The following is a 13,787-nucleotide window of genomic DNA, read 5'->3' as shown; positions in this document are numbered from 1 at the left end:
AAAAACACAGTTCAATTTTAGCCAAGCTTCAAAACACAGCTCAGTCCAGCTAGGCTTTCAAAACACAGTTCAATTGTAGCCAAGCTTCAACAAACACACAATAAGGGCTTTGCGCGGGCTCAAAGCCTAGGGTCCCACCCTCTTGGTCAGTCATACTCCTACCTGACCTCCTCCCGCTTGACCCGGCTTGGCCCCGCTACCTCCTTGGCTTTCGCTGAGCCAGAGCTGAAAAGTCCATCGGCTCTTCTAAGGTGTGCTCTGGTTCAGTCAGCTCCATAGGGCAAGGCTCACTCTCCTCCTCTCTCTCCTCAGGTGCCCAATCCATATTCTCTTCACCCCGCCCTTCTCCCAGCTGCTCACCCTTTCTTTCATTAAAGCTCTTTGGAGTCCCTTCTTTCTCCACCCACTTGTTCCACCACCTCTTCCACCAGGTTGGAGAATCAGCCTTACTCCTTCCCCTGCGGCCCTCCTCTGGTGACTCATGGGAATGTACCCAGTTTTTCTTATCCCCCAGGCTCCCTTGGTGCATGCTGGGAGTTGTAGTTCCTTATTTCTCGTTCTTTCTTGGGGGATGCCTGCCTGTAACGGGGGTATTCTTGCTTAGCCCAGGGTTCCCCTGAGGCGTGTGGGGAGTTGTAGTTTCTGGCTCTCCTCTTTTCTTTCTGTTCCCCAGAACTGCCTACATACTCTTTACAATACATGGAGAGAAATTATTTAATCCTAAACTGGTTATGCACTCACTTGCTCTGTTTCACTTTGTAATGAATATCATCTCTATTACCTTCTGGTCAGCAAGCTATCCTAACTCTTTGTGACTCTGGGCAAGTCACTTAACTCTCCGTTGCCACAGGTACAAATAAGTACCGGTATATACTATGTAAACCGCTTTGAATGTAGTTGCAAAAACCACAGAAAGGCAGTATATTGTCCCATTCCCTTTCCCTTTCCTTTTCTTTTGTGTTTCTGGAGAAGTTTGTGTCTTGGTTGTCTTTCTGTTGTTGTTTTTCTGGAGATGGTTCTTTCTTTCTGCTTCCCTAAGAAAATGGAGAAGTTTCCCTTTTCTTAGTTTCCCTGGTCCTGCTTTTTATATCCTCTTATAGAATTATAGGGATGCAGTATGATGACCTCATTCCTCAGCAAGCCATTGATTGTGATAGTCTGTAGGATAAGGTTCTACCAGTGTTTTGGAAGGTTAACAGTAAGGTTGTGGGTGAGACTGGGTTTTGATTGGTTTTCAGTTGTATATTCAGTTAAAGTTGTATATTTAATTTAATCCACAAATAGGTGACTGGTTCTATTCATACTAACATACATAGTAAATGACGGCAGATAAAGACCTGAGCGGTCGATCCAGTCTGCCCAACTTTCGTCAGCATTTCTTTTGTGTAAGCTGACCTTCCTTTTTAGATGGAGGATAAGTACAGTGTCTAGTTCTCAGGGTTTGGTATAACTGATATGTTTCTGCAGGCAATTTTTATACTTCAGAACATGTAATATTACTAATTCTGGCATAATCAATAATTCGGTGTATCACTCTACACATCAGTAGAGAATCCACCGAAGTCCCACAGATAGTCACAATACAACAAAGCAATGGGTAAAAAACCAGGAGTCCCACAGTGAAGATGAACCAAACTTTATTAATCAATATATTGACTCTACACATCAAAATTTGCAGCAACAATGCTAACAGAATTATGATTTTTTTTTCTCTAATTCAATTGAAATAATGAAACTAGAAAAATCAAAAAGGGTTACGTTATGAGCAAAACAACACACCAGGCCCCTGAGTCACACTGCTGGCAGTTTGGAAATAGCAAAGATTTGCCATCGTACAACTGCAGGAAGAGTTGAAACGTCACAGTGATCAGTCAAATGCATCTGCAAAAATTTCTGGGGGAATATTTGCCAGCATCAAGTACACATTCCTGGGGTGTTTGCCACAGCGTGGTGGAGAGGCTAGGCCCAGGGCAGGATGGTCCAGAGAATCAGGAGCAAGAGACAGAAACATTTCCAGGCCAGGGTGGAGTGGCAGGCAGAGAGAGAACAGGAGCTAGGACAGCAAACAGATGATAAATGGGTAAACAGCAGGAACCAGGAACTGAAGGCTGATTGGATAGTAGATAAGTTGCAACAAAAAAAAGGGGGGGGGACACAAACCTTCCACAACAAAAAACAAGGAAACAAAAAGGGTGGAAGAAGGATGTTCCAAGAGAATCAGACCAAAAATGAAGTCCAAGCTTCTAAAAACTCTTTATTCTCCAACAGTTCATCAAAACATATACAGTCATGACCACAGCAGATATGTAAGCAGATACAAAGTAAGTAGCAACAGTGAAAAGATAGAGCTGGATACAAACCAGACACAGGACAGACTCATCAGATGACTCATTAGACCAGCAAGGGTATGCTGAGCTGGCTTCCTTATATATGGTGGCAGAGGTGTAGCTACCATCGAGAGAACCCAGGAAAAAGCCCAGGACCACCCAATTGTACGGGCCGCCTCCTGTTGACCTAAAGTGCTCTCTGTCCTCATTGTCCTGAATCTCTCTCTCTCTCTCGCTCGCTCTCTGCCTTCCTTCCTATTCCTCCTGCAACAAGTCCAGTATCGTTCTCTAGCCCCAGCCCCACGGTCCTCCAACATCATGCCAGCAGCCAGAGCAACAGCAAAGAAAATAGGGAACCATTGTCCAGCCCCACCAAGGCTTTTCCTGTGCGGCATCCTGCCTCTACAGAAAGTTACACAGAATTTCCCATCCTCACAAGAACAACTAAAGGGGCTGAGCTGCTGCAACATAACACCTTCCACCCCCACAGAAACAACAAAAGTGTCTTGTTGACCTCAACATAATACCTTCCATCCCACAAAAATAACAGGAGGAAATATGTAGCACCAACATAACACTTTCCAACCCCAGAGATACAACAAGAAGGGCTCAGGAGTACCAACATCATACCTTCCACTCCAAGAAAAAACAAAAAGAGGAGCTTGGTGGTTATAGCATAAGAGTTCCCACCTCCCTCCATCACCACCACCACCACAAAGACTAGAGGGTTCAATTGTCCCACAATAACAGCTTCCATCCCCACAAAAATAGCACCCATATCCTTTCTCAATTCTCTTTCTCCCTGCACAGTGCCCCCATCCCTTCATGCATCCCTCCTTATGCCCCAAACTTCCCTAATTCTGCATACCACCCCCTCCTTCCCTTTTGACCCTCCTTTAATATGATACTCCCCTCTCTTTCCTCCTGCTCAACCCTGACCCTTTCTCTCTTGCCATCCCAAACTCTTTCTTCTGTACTCTCACCCCTTCCTGTCTACACCATCACCTTTCTTTCCCCTTTTGCCACTCAAATCCTTCTCTTATCTTTCCAAGATCCAACCCCACACCTGAAGCTTCTATGCCCCGCTGACTTCATCTGTTCTCTTTTTAATATATTTTTTATTGATAAGTCTGAGTAAACAGATTTACAAAATATTTTCCATAACTCAATAGAATCTGTCATAACAATCAAACTCATTTGCATATTATCTCCATTTCCACTTTCATACCCCTGAGCATTTTCCCCTTGCTTCCCCTTTTTCCTCCCAGCATAGCATTCATACTTCACTCATCACCACCAACCCCCCCCCCCCCCCCCCAAATATGCTCTCAATGTTTCCCTGACTTCTGTCCCCCTTATTTCTCCATATACGTTTGCCAAAGTCCATAATACATTCACTTTTCTGGCTTCCAAACATTCTGTGCAGTCTTTGGTTCCATTCCCTCATCTTGCTGATACAATGCTCCCACTGTCCTTCCAAAGACTGTGGTATCAGCATAAGCAGTCCTTTCAGACTGACAAATGGGCCTCCTCTCAGCCTTCCACATCTTCCCCTGCCTCCAGAGCTTCAAAATGACCCCTTCCAGTCCACTTTTCCCTCCCACAGGTCAGGGGCCAATTTTCAGCCTTTCAAGAAGAATGGGTCAAGTTCACGTCAGATCAATGGATGCTGGACATTATCAGAGATGGGAACAAATTAGAGTTTTCCTCTCCCATTGCAAATGTTTTTTCTTGGAATCCCCATGAAAGTCTGCAATAAAGTGACAGGTAGTTCTGGGCACGCGCACCTTTCTAAGACCGGAGGCAGTGATTCCAGTGCCCACTCTTGACCGGGGCCATGGTCACTACTCCATCTATTTCTTGGTTCCCAAGAAGGGTGGCTCCTTCTGACCAGTTCTTAACCTCAAGCACGTCAGCGGGTCTTTGCAGGTCAATCATTTCCACATGGAGAGCATCATAGCTTCAGTCCGGCTGGGCAAGTTCCTCACTTCTCTAGATCTGAAGGAACCTTACTTTCATATCCCCATTTGGTCCCTAAGATTTCTTCAGTTTGTGATTCTGGGCTGGCACTTCCAGTTTCAGGCCATTACATTTAGCCTTTCCACAGCACCTTGGACCTTTTCCAAGGTCATGGTTGTGGTGACAGCTTTCTTCAGGTGGGAGGGGATCAAGGTGCATCCCACCTGGATGACTGGTTAATCTGGGCAGATTTGTATCAGGAGAGTTCCAGGGTGATCGCCCTCCTGCATTCCCTTGGATGGGTCATCAGCTGTGCCAAGAATCAGTTGGTGCCTTCCCAGACTCTGAAGTATCTGGGAGGTCACTTTGATACTCTTCTGGGCAATGTTTTTCTGCCAGACCACAGGAAAGACTAGCTCCAGCTCCAGATTCATCAACTCCTTCAGAGTCCCAGTCCTCGGGTATGGTACTATGTTCAGGTCCTGGGCTCGATCGCGGCCACCTTGTAGGTGGTGCCAAGGGCCAGGGTTCAATCACAGCCTCTTTAGCACTCTCTTCTTTATCTCTAGTCTCCAGTATTGCAGGAATATCACTGTCACCTCCTTTGGCTTCATGGACAAGGACCAGTATGCAGTGGTGGCTCTAGTCCAGCCACCTATTCTGGGGGATGCTTTTAGCATTCCCTCAGTGGTTGGTGGTAGTGATGTGAGTTTCAAGGGCTGGAGAGCTCACCTGCAGCATCATTATGCTCAGGATCTCTGGTCCCCGCAGGAAGCTTTGTGGCCAATCAATCGGTTGGAGCTTAGGGCAGTTCGGCTACTCTCTCAGCCTTTTAGTCACATCTCGAGAGCAACCCAGTTCAGGTGCTTTTGGGCAACATGACAGCAGTGGCCTACACCAACAGACAGGGAGGGAAGCACAGTGCACAGCTGACCATGAAAGCACACTTTTTGCTAGATTGGGCAGAGCCACATGTCCTGGCTCTTTCAGTGGCACACATTGCCAGAGAGTTAAAAGTGCAGGTGGATTATCTCTGGATCCAGGAATGTAGGATTTGTCATCCCATACTTTGCAGATGATCATGGAATGCTGAGGGATACCGGTTTTGGACCTTATGACATCGCACAGTAATGATTCCCTAGTTCATCAGCAGAAGACTGTCTCTTCATGTTCAAGTGTACAGCGCTGCGTACGTCTAGTAGCGCTATAGAAATGATAAGTAGTAGTAGTAGTAGAAGATAAGATTTCAGTTCAGAGGGGATCGACATGCTTCTCCAGCATTGGCCAGAGATAGATCTGCATATGTGCTCCCTCCATGGCCCACAATCGGGAGAGTGTTCTACAAAATCTTCAGTTATCCGGGGCAGGTAATTCTGGTTATTCCTGATTGGCTGCACAGGCCGTGGTATGTGGATCTGGTTCAGCTTCAGGTGGCCAAACCATTTCAATTGTCTTTTCTTCTAGATCTCCTCTCCCAGGGATCAGTCCTAATGGAGGATCCATCCTAGTTTGGTCCTACAGCTTGTCTCTTCAGTGGTCAAAATTGAGGAGGAAGGGTTATCCAGAAGATGTGATTTCCACCTTGCTCCAAGCCCAGAAGTGCACCACATTCTTGGCTTATGCTCGAATCTGGAGGGTTTTTGAGATGTGGTGTGTGGAACAGGCTATTTCTCCTTTGCAGTCATCATTCCCTCAAATTCTCACCTTCCTTCAGGAGGTGTTCATAAGGGACTCACCTACAGCTTCTTGTGGTTTCAGGTAATGGCATGCTATCGTGGGTGATTAGCTCACTCCTCCTCGACAGCGCATCCAGATGTTTGTTTCCTTAAAGGTGTTAGCCACCTGAAGGCCCCCATTTGTATTTTCTGTCCTCCTTGACATCTCTACCTAATCCTTCGAGCATTACAGAAGCCTTCCTTTGAGTCCCTGAGGAAGTCTACAGTTAAGGATCTCACTTTGAAAATGGTGTTCCTTGTAGCTGTCTCTTCCACCTGGTGCATTTCCCAGTTGCAGGCCTTGTCTTATAGAGATCTGCTCCTTTTATTCATGAAAGCGGGGGTGACTGTTTGTACCATCCCATCCTTTTTACCAAAGGTTGTCTTGGCCTTCTATCTCAATCAGCTGTTGTTCCTTCCTTCCTTCCTTCCTTCCTTCCTTCCTTCCTTCCTTCAAGAAGGAAGAGTTACAGCTGGATTTTGCCAAGTTGCACCTCTTGGACCTGCAGCAAGCGCTAGTGTGGTATTTGGAGGTTTCTAATGAGTTTCACTACTTGGAGCATCTCTTTGTTCTTTTGGGGGGCCCCAGAAAGGATGAAGCAGCCTTCAAGTCATCCATTGCGAGATGGATTAAGGAAGCTATTTTGACTGCCTATATTCTTTTAGGCAAGCCACCTCTGTTGGTCTTACAGACTCACTCCAGCAGAGCATTCTTGACTTCCTAGGCAGAGTCTCGGATCTTTTCATCAGTTGACATTTGTCATGCAGCTATGTGGTCTTCTCTGCATACCTTTACCAGGCATTATCAGCTGGATATTGGAGCCAGGTCTCAGATGTCCTATAGAACTGCAGTCCTCTCGGCTGATATGTCCAGGACCCACCCTACTTAAGATTGGTTTGCTACATCACAGTTGTCTCTGGATTCAAAAATTATGTTCATACCTTTTAATTTTCTTTCCTTGAGTCATAGCAGTTGAATCCAGAGGCCCACCCTCAGTGAGTGCCTTCCTTCTGTTTTAGCTATTTTCTCTGTTCAGGTCAATTGCTGTTTGTTCCTGCAGGGTTGTTCTTCTATTAGCCTGTTATTAGTGTGGTTATTGTGAGGAAGGAGAGCACCATGGTTCAGTTTCTCCTCTTGCTTTGGTATTGAAAATACTGACTAACCAGGCTGCTCACTGTTTTATATTAGAGTTCAGTATTGTCCTCTATCTCCACCTGCTTGTAGATGGTCATAACCCAGTTGTTTCTGGAGTCATCTGCTATGACTCAAGGAAAGAAAATTATCAGGTAAGAACATATTTTTTCCTTTTCCTTAATCAGTCTGAAAGTCGGGGAAACCCCCTTTCCTAACTCTACAAGCTTCCCTGTGTATGTACAATCCTTGGCTCTCCACTAATGATAATATAACCCACCCATATCTGCCAGCTGAAAAAACAAGGATGCCTCTTTAGCACCCTTCAGCACTCATCTCCACCACTCCTGAGCTTTCCAAAAGGGTTTAATGAAAGCAGACTCTCTGCCCAGAGCCTTACCCTGGCTTTTCCTCACTTGTAGCAGATTGAAGAATCCATATGGGGCCCCCAACTCTCTAATAACCCACAGAAGGAAAATCTATGCTTGTTCAAATGTAGCTCATGTATCCATCACAGGTGTAAAATTAAATCCGGTAAGCCTACGCCTCCCTGGCTCCTATCCAAAGTCAACTTACCGTAACTTATCCTGGTGGTATGACAGCAGAAGAGAAATGTCTGGAGGATCTTCTTATAAATGTTCTCATCACACCCATGATGGCACCATCTGCAAAGAGTAAAGCAGTTTTGGAAGTAAAACTATTTTGAACAATGCAACTCCCCACATCAGGAATATTAGCAAATCCTTGCATTTTATACATAGACCTTTGACTTGTTCCAGCTTATCCACCATGTCTTCTGGTACACAGTTGTAAATTGGCCCCCAGGTACCCCCCCCCCCCCCCCCCCCCCCAGGTATTCTAGCCTTCTTCTCATCCAGGTCAATGGGAAATCAGCTTGTCCCTTACACTCGCACATTAAAGTTGTTTCTAGGACCTCCAACTTCCCAAAATTAATGACAGGCCCAAGAATGATCCAAACTGCTGGATCAGTTGTATTAATTCCTCAGTTTTGTTGCTGGCATTCTCAACAAATAGCAACATATCATTTGTGAACAAATTGATTTTGCATCCCTGTTTCCAACCCAAATAGCCTCCAAATCCCGGGCCTGCCTAATGTTTTCAACCAAGGGTTCTAGGGTTAGACTGAACAGTGGTGAGGATAATGGACACCATTGTCTTGTGGCTCTCTGCAGTCTGAAAGCTTCTGTGAGTGTACAATTGACTCTTTATACAATACTCACACCCACTCCTAAAAAGTCTCTCAATACCTTACTTTTGCAATACCCAAAACATGTCCCATAAGAACTATGAAACGCCTTTTTTGCATCCAGACTGGCCAGTAGGGCATCCCCTTCTGTCTGCTTCCCTTCCTGCAGTGCCATCATGGTTTTTATAATATTTGCTGAAGCACACCTGCCTAGGATAAACCTTACCTGGTTCTTGTGTACTAAATCTGGAACAATACTGTCCAGTCTCTGAGCAGACAAGGACGCTATAATTTTTATATCTTCATTAATAGTTATTGGGCCTGTAGGGTCCCAGCAATTCTCTGTCCTTCCCTAACTTGGACAATACCACCAGGTGGATGTGGTTTCGTATCCCTCCCCCCCCCCCCCCCCCCCCCCATTCTTACTGCATCTTTACCACTTCATCCATCAATGCAATAAGTTTTACTACCTCAGAACTTTGTAAAAATTCTGCCCCTAAGCCATCTAGCCCTGGGATGTTATCAGACCTCAACTTTTTGATGACCTGAATGGACCAACTCAAATATTGCAGCTGTTCAGGGCCAACTTGCAGCAGCTCCAGCCTCCTAGCTCTGTATAATAATTTACAAATTCTTTCATTATTTCCTCCTCCTTGATATATATACCACACAAGTTCCCTTTAATGCTGGTGATATGCCACTTTGATATGGGCAGCTGCACCAGATGTGCCAACAGCTTCCCTGTTTTGTTGCATCATCTGTGTGGCTGATATTTATAGGGGTCAATATTTACTGACAGCATTATTCCCACTTTGAATATCCAGGTATTTTAAAGCCGGCTTAAGTTGATATTCATCACTTAAGCAATCATGGGTTACTATATAAAGATAGGACAGACGCTTATGCAATCCCATTTATGCACCAACCCTGGAACGCTCTCAAGATAGCCAACTTTGTGTTCGGCACTAACTGTGATATTCAGTAGCACTTAGCTGGTTAAGTGCCACTGAATATTAGCAGCTAGCTCTGACCAAGGCATTTAAGCAGTCAACGGCCGGCTAAACCATTTTGAATATTGGGCCCATAGGGGCGGATAGTCAAGGAGATTTAAGAAGCCCGCTTAAATCGCTTTCCACCACCTACATGGGGATATTCAGCAGCACTTAACCAGAGAGTGCCACTGAATATCCCCACAGACTGCCCATCTAAAAAGTGGACAGCTCAGAGGTGGCACTGGGAGCGGCACTGGGGAGGAACCCGAGGTTATGCGGGTGCCAGCCTGATATTCAGTGCCGGCACCCGCAAAGCTAAGCGTCCTAATTTAGGACAGCTTAGCTATGCAGGTGCCGGCACTGAATATTGGGCCGGCACCCACATAATTTTCATTATTTAAAAGAGCTCGCAACCCCCCCACCCCCCAGCCATCCAGGTAGGCCCTCCACTCAACCCTACCTGTATCCAAAATGGCTGCCGTGACCTCTCGCAGCAGCTCATGGTACCGTGAGCTGCCGTGAGAGGTTACAGCAGCCATTTTGGACATACATCACAAGGGACAGGAGAGAGGGGGCTGCATCTATGCCCCCAGTGAACCCCACTGGATCACCAGGGATACAGGTAGACTCGGGAGACGGGGGGGTCTTCCAGAGGGGTTCTTGCCACTTGCTGGGGGCCCCTTCCCCCAGCAAGAGGGGGCATTGCCGGGGGCTTGGGGGCTCTTTAAAAAAAAATTATGCAGACCCTGGCCTGATACTCAGCTGTGTCCTCATAGCTCTTATGCAGGCCCCAACTGAATATTGGCCAGGCCTGCATAAGCTCCAGTGCCCAGCCCACCTGAAATTAGCTCACTGCCAGCTGAATATCAGAGGATAGAGTTTAATATTGCTCAGGGCTCTGCTTCAAAAGCTTATCAGTCTGCTTGCACTTCTCAAGATACTCCACCCTAGAATCATTATTTGATTCCTAGAGTGCTGTACTCTGAGCAGCATTAAATGAAATGTATATATCAACTCAATATATAGTCTTCTTTTTCTGTCATTATATTGGACCACAGCGGTGTCCAATCCAGGGCTCAAACATTTATTGCCCTTAAATTTTACACACCCATCTCTTCACAGGTCCCCTGCTTTATTAATCATATCAATACTTGTCATCTCCACTAAAAGTTTCTCATAATAACTGTAACCTTCAGTTTCATATTTTTATAAAACTACAAACAATACTTAAAAAGTACTCATCTTATAATGCAAGTTTGTAGGACCTGCTCAGTCAGTCAGGAGAATACATCCAACATGTTTCGCCAACCAGGCTGCATCAAGGATATCCCCTTTAAATGCCAGCTTAACCCTTCCAACTGGATCCTTCAATCTCTCTCATTCTTTGTCAGCTGGGGTCACCGTCCCACTATTCCACAACTAGACTAAGTCTCTTTTTTCCCATAGGCCTGTCTGCCTGCCCTGTACATCAGAAATGGACACGGTATTAAATCTTCCAGCAATCTCAGAGGTGGAAAAATGCATTTACCAAGGTACAGACTTTGATGCAACAGGATACCTATTCTGGGGTTCTCACAGACATAGCGGCATGAAAGACTAGCTAAGAGTTCTATTCTTCTTACATAAGCCATTTTCTTACTGCACATTTGCAAGAAACATTTGCTGGCCAATAATCAAAACTATTTATCCAGCTAGGAATGGCTCCTTGTCAGTTAAATAGCATTTTAGCGTCTAACTGCAGATATCCAGAAGGAGATAACAGGTTATTTCCCGCTGAATATCTGCGGTTAGAGGTTAACCGACTGTATCGTTCGACATAGCTCTTTAGGCATGGATATTCAGCGCCAAACCACCTATGTTTAGCGGTTAAAATAGGCCGCATAAATAGTAGGCCTATCTTTAACTGCTAAGCACTTAACTAGTTAGCGCTAGTTAAGTTGCCATGATCAAAAATTAAACCTGATATTCAATGCTGGTCGCCGGAAACAGCCCAACATTGAATATCCAGGTTTAACGTCAGCAGAACAGCAAAAGCACTGCCCGCCGCCAGCTGAATATTGAGGGGTTGGTTACTGTGGAATGGCAATGCTATAGGAAGCACAGGATGTAGTTTGTCTTTTTCCTTTTCCTGCGTGGATGATGTCATACAGTGAATTTTATTTGTTCTTACCAGCTCAGGACAGAAGAACACCTGCTGCAGTTCCTATACCATTGTCACTCTGCTGTAGTAATTTAGTGTGTAAGGAATAAACTGAATAGGTGTAAACTGAGAGTTAGAGCAGTTCCACATATCAAATGGATCCAGGTCTTTTATCACTATATGGTAAACAGAATGACAGATTTCGTAGGTATTATGGGGGCAAATCCAGGACTGATTCAGCCTGTACTCAATGACCTGGGCCTGGTAGATATCACTCTTATTAAAGATTCAAAGGCCAGTCTTATATATGTGACCTCTACAGATCTCACAAAAAATATAAAACTAGGTGATCAACCAAAGCATGAATTGTGTAGAAAGGGTATTTGAAGCCACTAGGGAGAAAAATGGAGCTAGTTTGAAGCTCATAGCAGAGAGCTTAAACCCTAGGTTTGGAATACTTTTTTTTTTCACCTCTGTGTTACGTGCTATGCAGCACTTTAGACGTTCTTTATTAAAGCTTGGGAAGGCAGTCCAGCAAATGACTGGATTTGTCTGCTGTTTATTTTTTTTTCTTTTGGTTTAAAGTGATTGGCTACAACATCTTTGCTTTGATTATTTTTAACTTAGTAAAAACAGACTGGTATTCCAGAGAGTTTAATTGGCTTATAAAGCTCATCAACACTCTTAGACCAATCACACTACTTCCATAATGATTCAGATTTCCTGTCCTTACAGACAAGATCCTGACAGGACATGGAGGGAAGGAGGACAAAAAGATTTATGGGTTTATCAGTGGCTGGGGGAAGAGATCTCACTTGGGATACAGATCTCCAAATGAATTGTACTATGCTGAAATCGCTATCCAGGTGAGAAGCCATATACCTGTGAAAACAGAACTGCACATCAGTACTGGCACTTGTGGGAGAAATTCAAATAACACTTCTGTGTATATAAGTATGGCCTAAGCTCACTACAGCCCCCTATCTGCTGATAATGAATACTGACTATCAGAGTATCCATAACAATAATGGTTGATTTAGCACAACAAGATAAATAAAATAGTAAGCAGCAGTAAAACCCTATTAACAACAGTTTCTGAAAATTCCTGTTCCTAATATTGATGTCTAACACAGGTGAGCACAGTATTACTTGGTACAACACACCCTCCCTACTGGCAAATACCCTCACTGCCAAGCCCTTGAGTGATCATAGAACCAAAAACATCCAAGGGGTCATCAATGGTAGCTGGAATATCATTCCTTCTGTCTCCTCCTTCTCCTCATTGTCTTGTCCCTTGTTCCTTACAGCTATAAATACTCTCTGTTATCAGGATTGCCTATCAAAACAGGGCAGAGAGTAGATGGTGATTGGCTGATTGATGATTATTGATGATATTGGACCAATCATGTCTATACCTGCCCAGTAACTTTCAGATGTTCCAAAATGAATTGAGAGACTCCAAAGTGTTGGGAGCAATATAAACAAGGTCCTCCTTCAAGGATTTCTGGAATCTTCTAAACTGGATCCAGCTGGTCACAAAGGGCCCGATAATGAGACCATGGGAGGCAGCCCACATAAAGGCCATGATTGATGCTGAACCCTGATATTCAATGCTGGGTCGTTTCCAGTGACCAGCATTGAATATCCGGGGTTTTTTGGCCGACTCAAACTTAACCGACTAAGTGAATATTCACTGCTGGCCAATTAAATTTCTAGCGGGCAAAGATAGGACTTCTATTTAGGCGGTCCAATATGCCTGTTAAACTTAACCAGCCAGCGATTGAATATTCATGGATAGCCAGCTATATCGCATGATATAGCTGGTTACCCGTTATGCACTAAGCGCTACCATTCAGCGAAGATAACCGACTATGTCATGCTGAATATTACCTCTTAGCCAGCTAAGCACTGTTCCTGGCTGGTTAAATAGTGCTGAATATCAGGGGAAGCAGGGTTGGACTGACCATTCAGGCAGCTGTGCAGTGCCCGGGGGCCCAGAGGGTCGTCGCACACTACAGCCCTCCCCGGTCCTACCTTTTATAGTGCGACGCTGGAGATCTAGTGGGCTCTGCGGGGGGAGCATGTTCTTTCCTGCCCATTGTGCTGCTGCTATTCCCCCTACCCGGCACCACCGTACTTTAATAATGGTGGCTGAGACCTCCTGCAGAAGTCTACCGAGACTGTCGAGACCTGAGAGACTACCGCTGGAAGTCTCAGTCACTGTTTTGAAAACACTGTGGCGCCTGCAGGCAGGGGAATAGTGGCAGTGCAGCGGGAAGGAAAGAACATGCTCCCACTCCCACCCTGCAGAAACC

The 13,787-nt window shown here is 45.1% G+C and overlaps 1 protein-coding gene across 1 annotated transcript in view; it reads left to right on the top strand.

Annotated features, from left to right (window-relative positions):
* The window catches only part of LOC115458992 (complement C2-like), a gene marked incomplete at its 3' end in the record, with an annotated part of 103,532 nt that overhangs the window by 80,606 nt on the left and 9,139 nt on the right, over positions 1-13,787 (top strand). The window contains exons 14-15 of the mRNA XM_030188853.1: positions 10,779-10,864; positions 12,208-12,338. Of these exons, the coding sequence (XP_030044713.1) occupies positions 10,779-10,864; positions 12,208-12,338 (217 nt within the window). The remainder of the gene's footprint in view (positions 1-10,778; positions 10,865-12,207; positions 12,339-13,787) is intronic.

The sequence above is a fragment of the Microcaecilia unicolor genome, unplaced genomic scaffold (assembly GCF_901765095.1).
Source record: "Microcaecilia unicolor unplaced genomic scaffold, aMicUni1.1, whole genome shotgun sequence".
Classification (NCBI taxonomy): Eukaryota; Metazoa; Chordata; class Amphibia; order Gymnophiona; family Siphonopidae; genus Microcaecilia; species Microcaecilia unicolor.
Note: the sequence above shows the minus strand (reverse complement) of the source record. Positions and strands in the feature narration are given on the sequence as shown.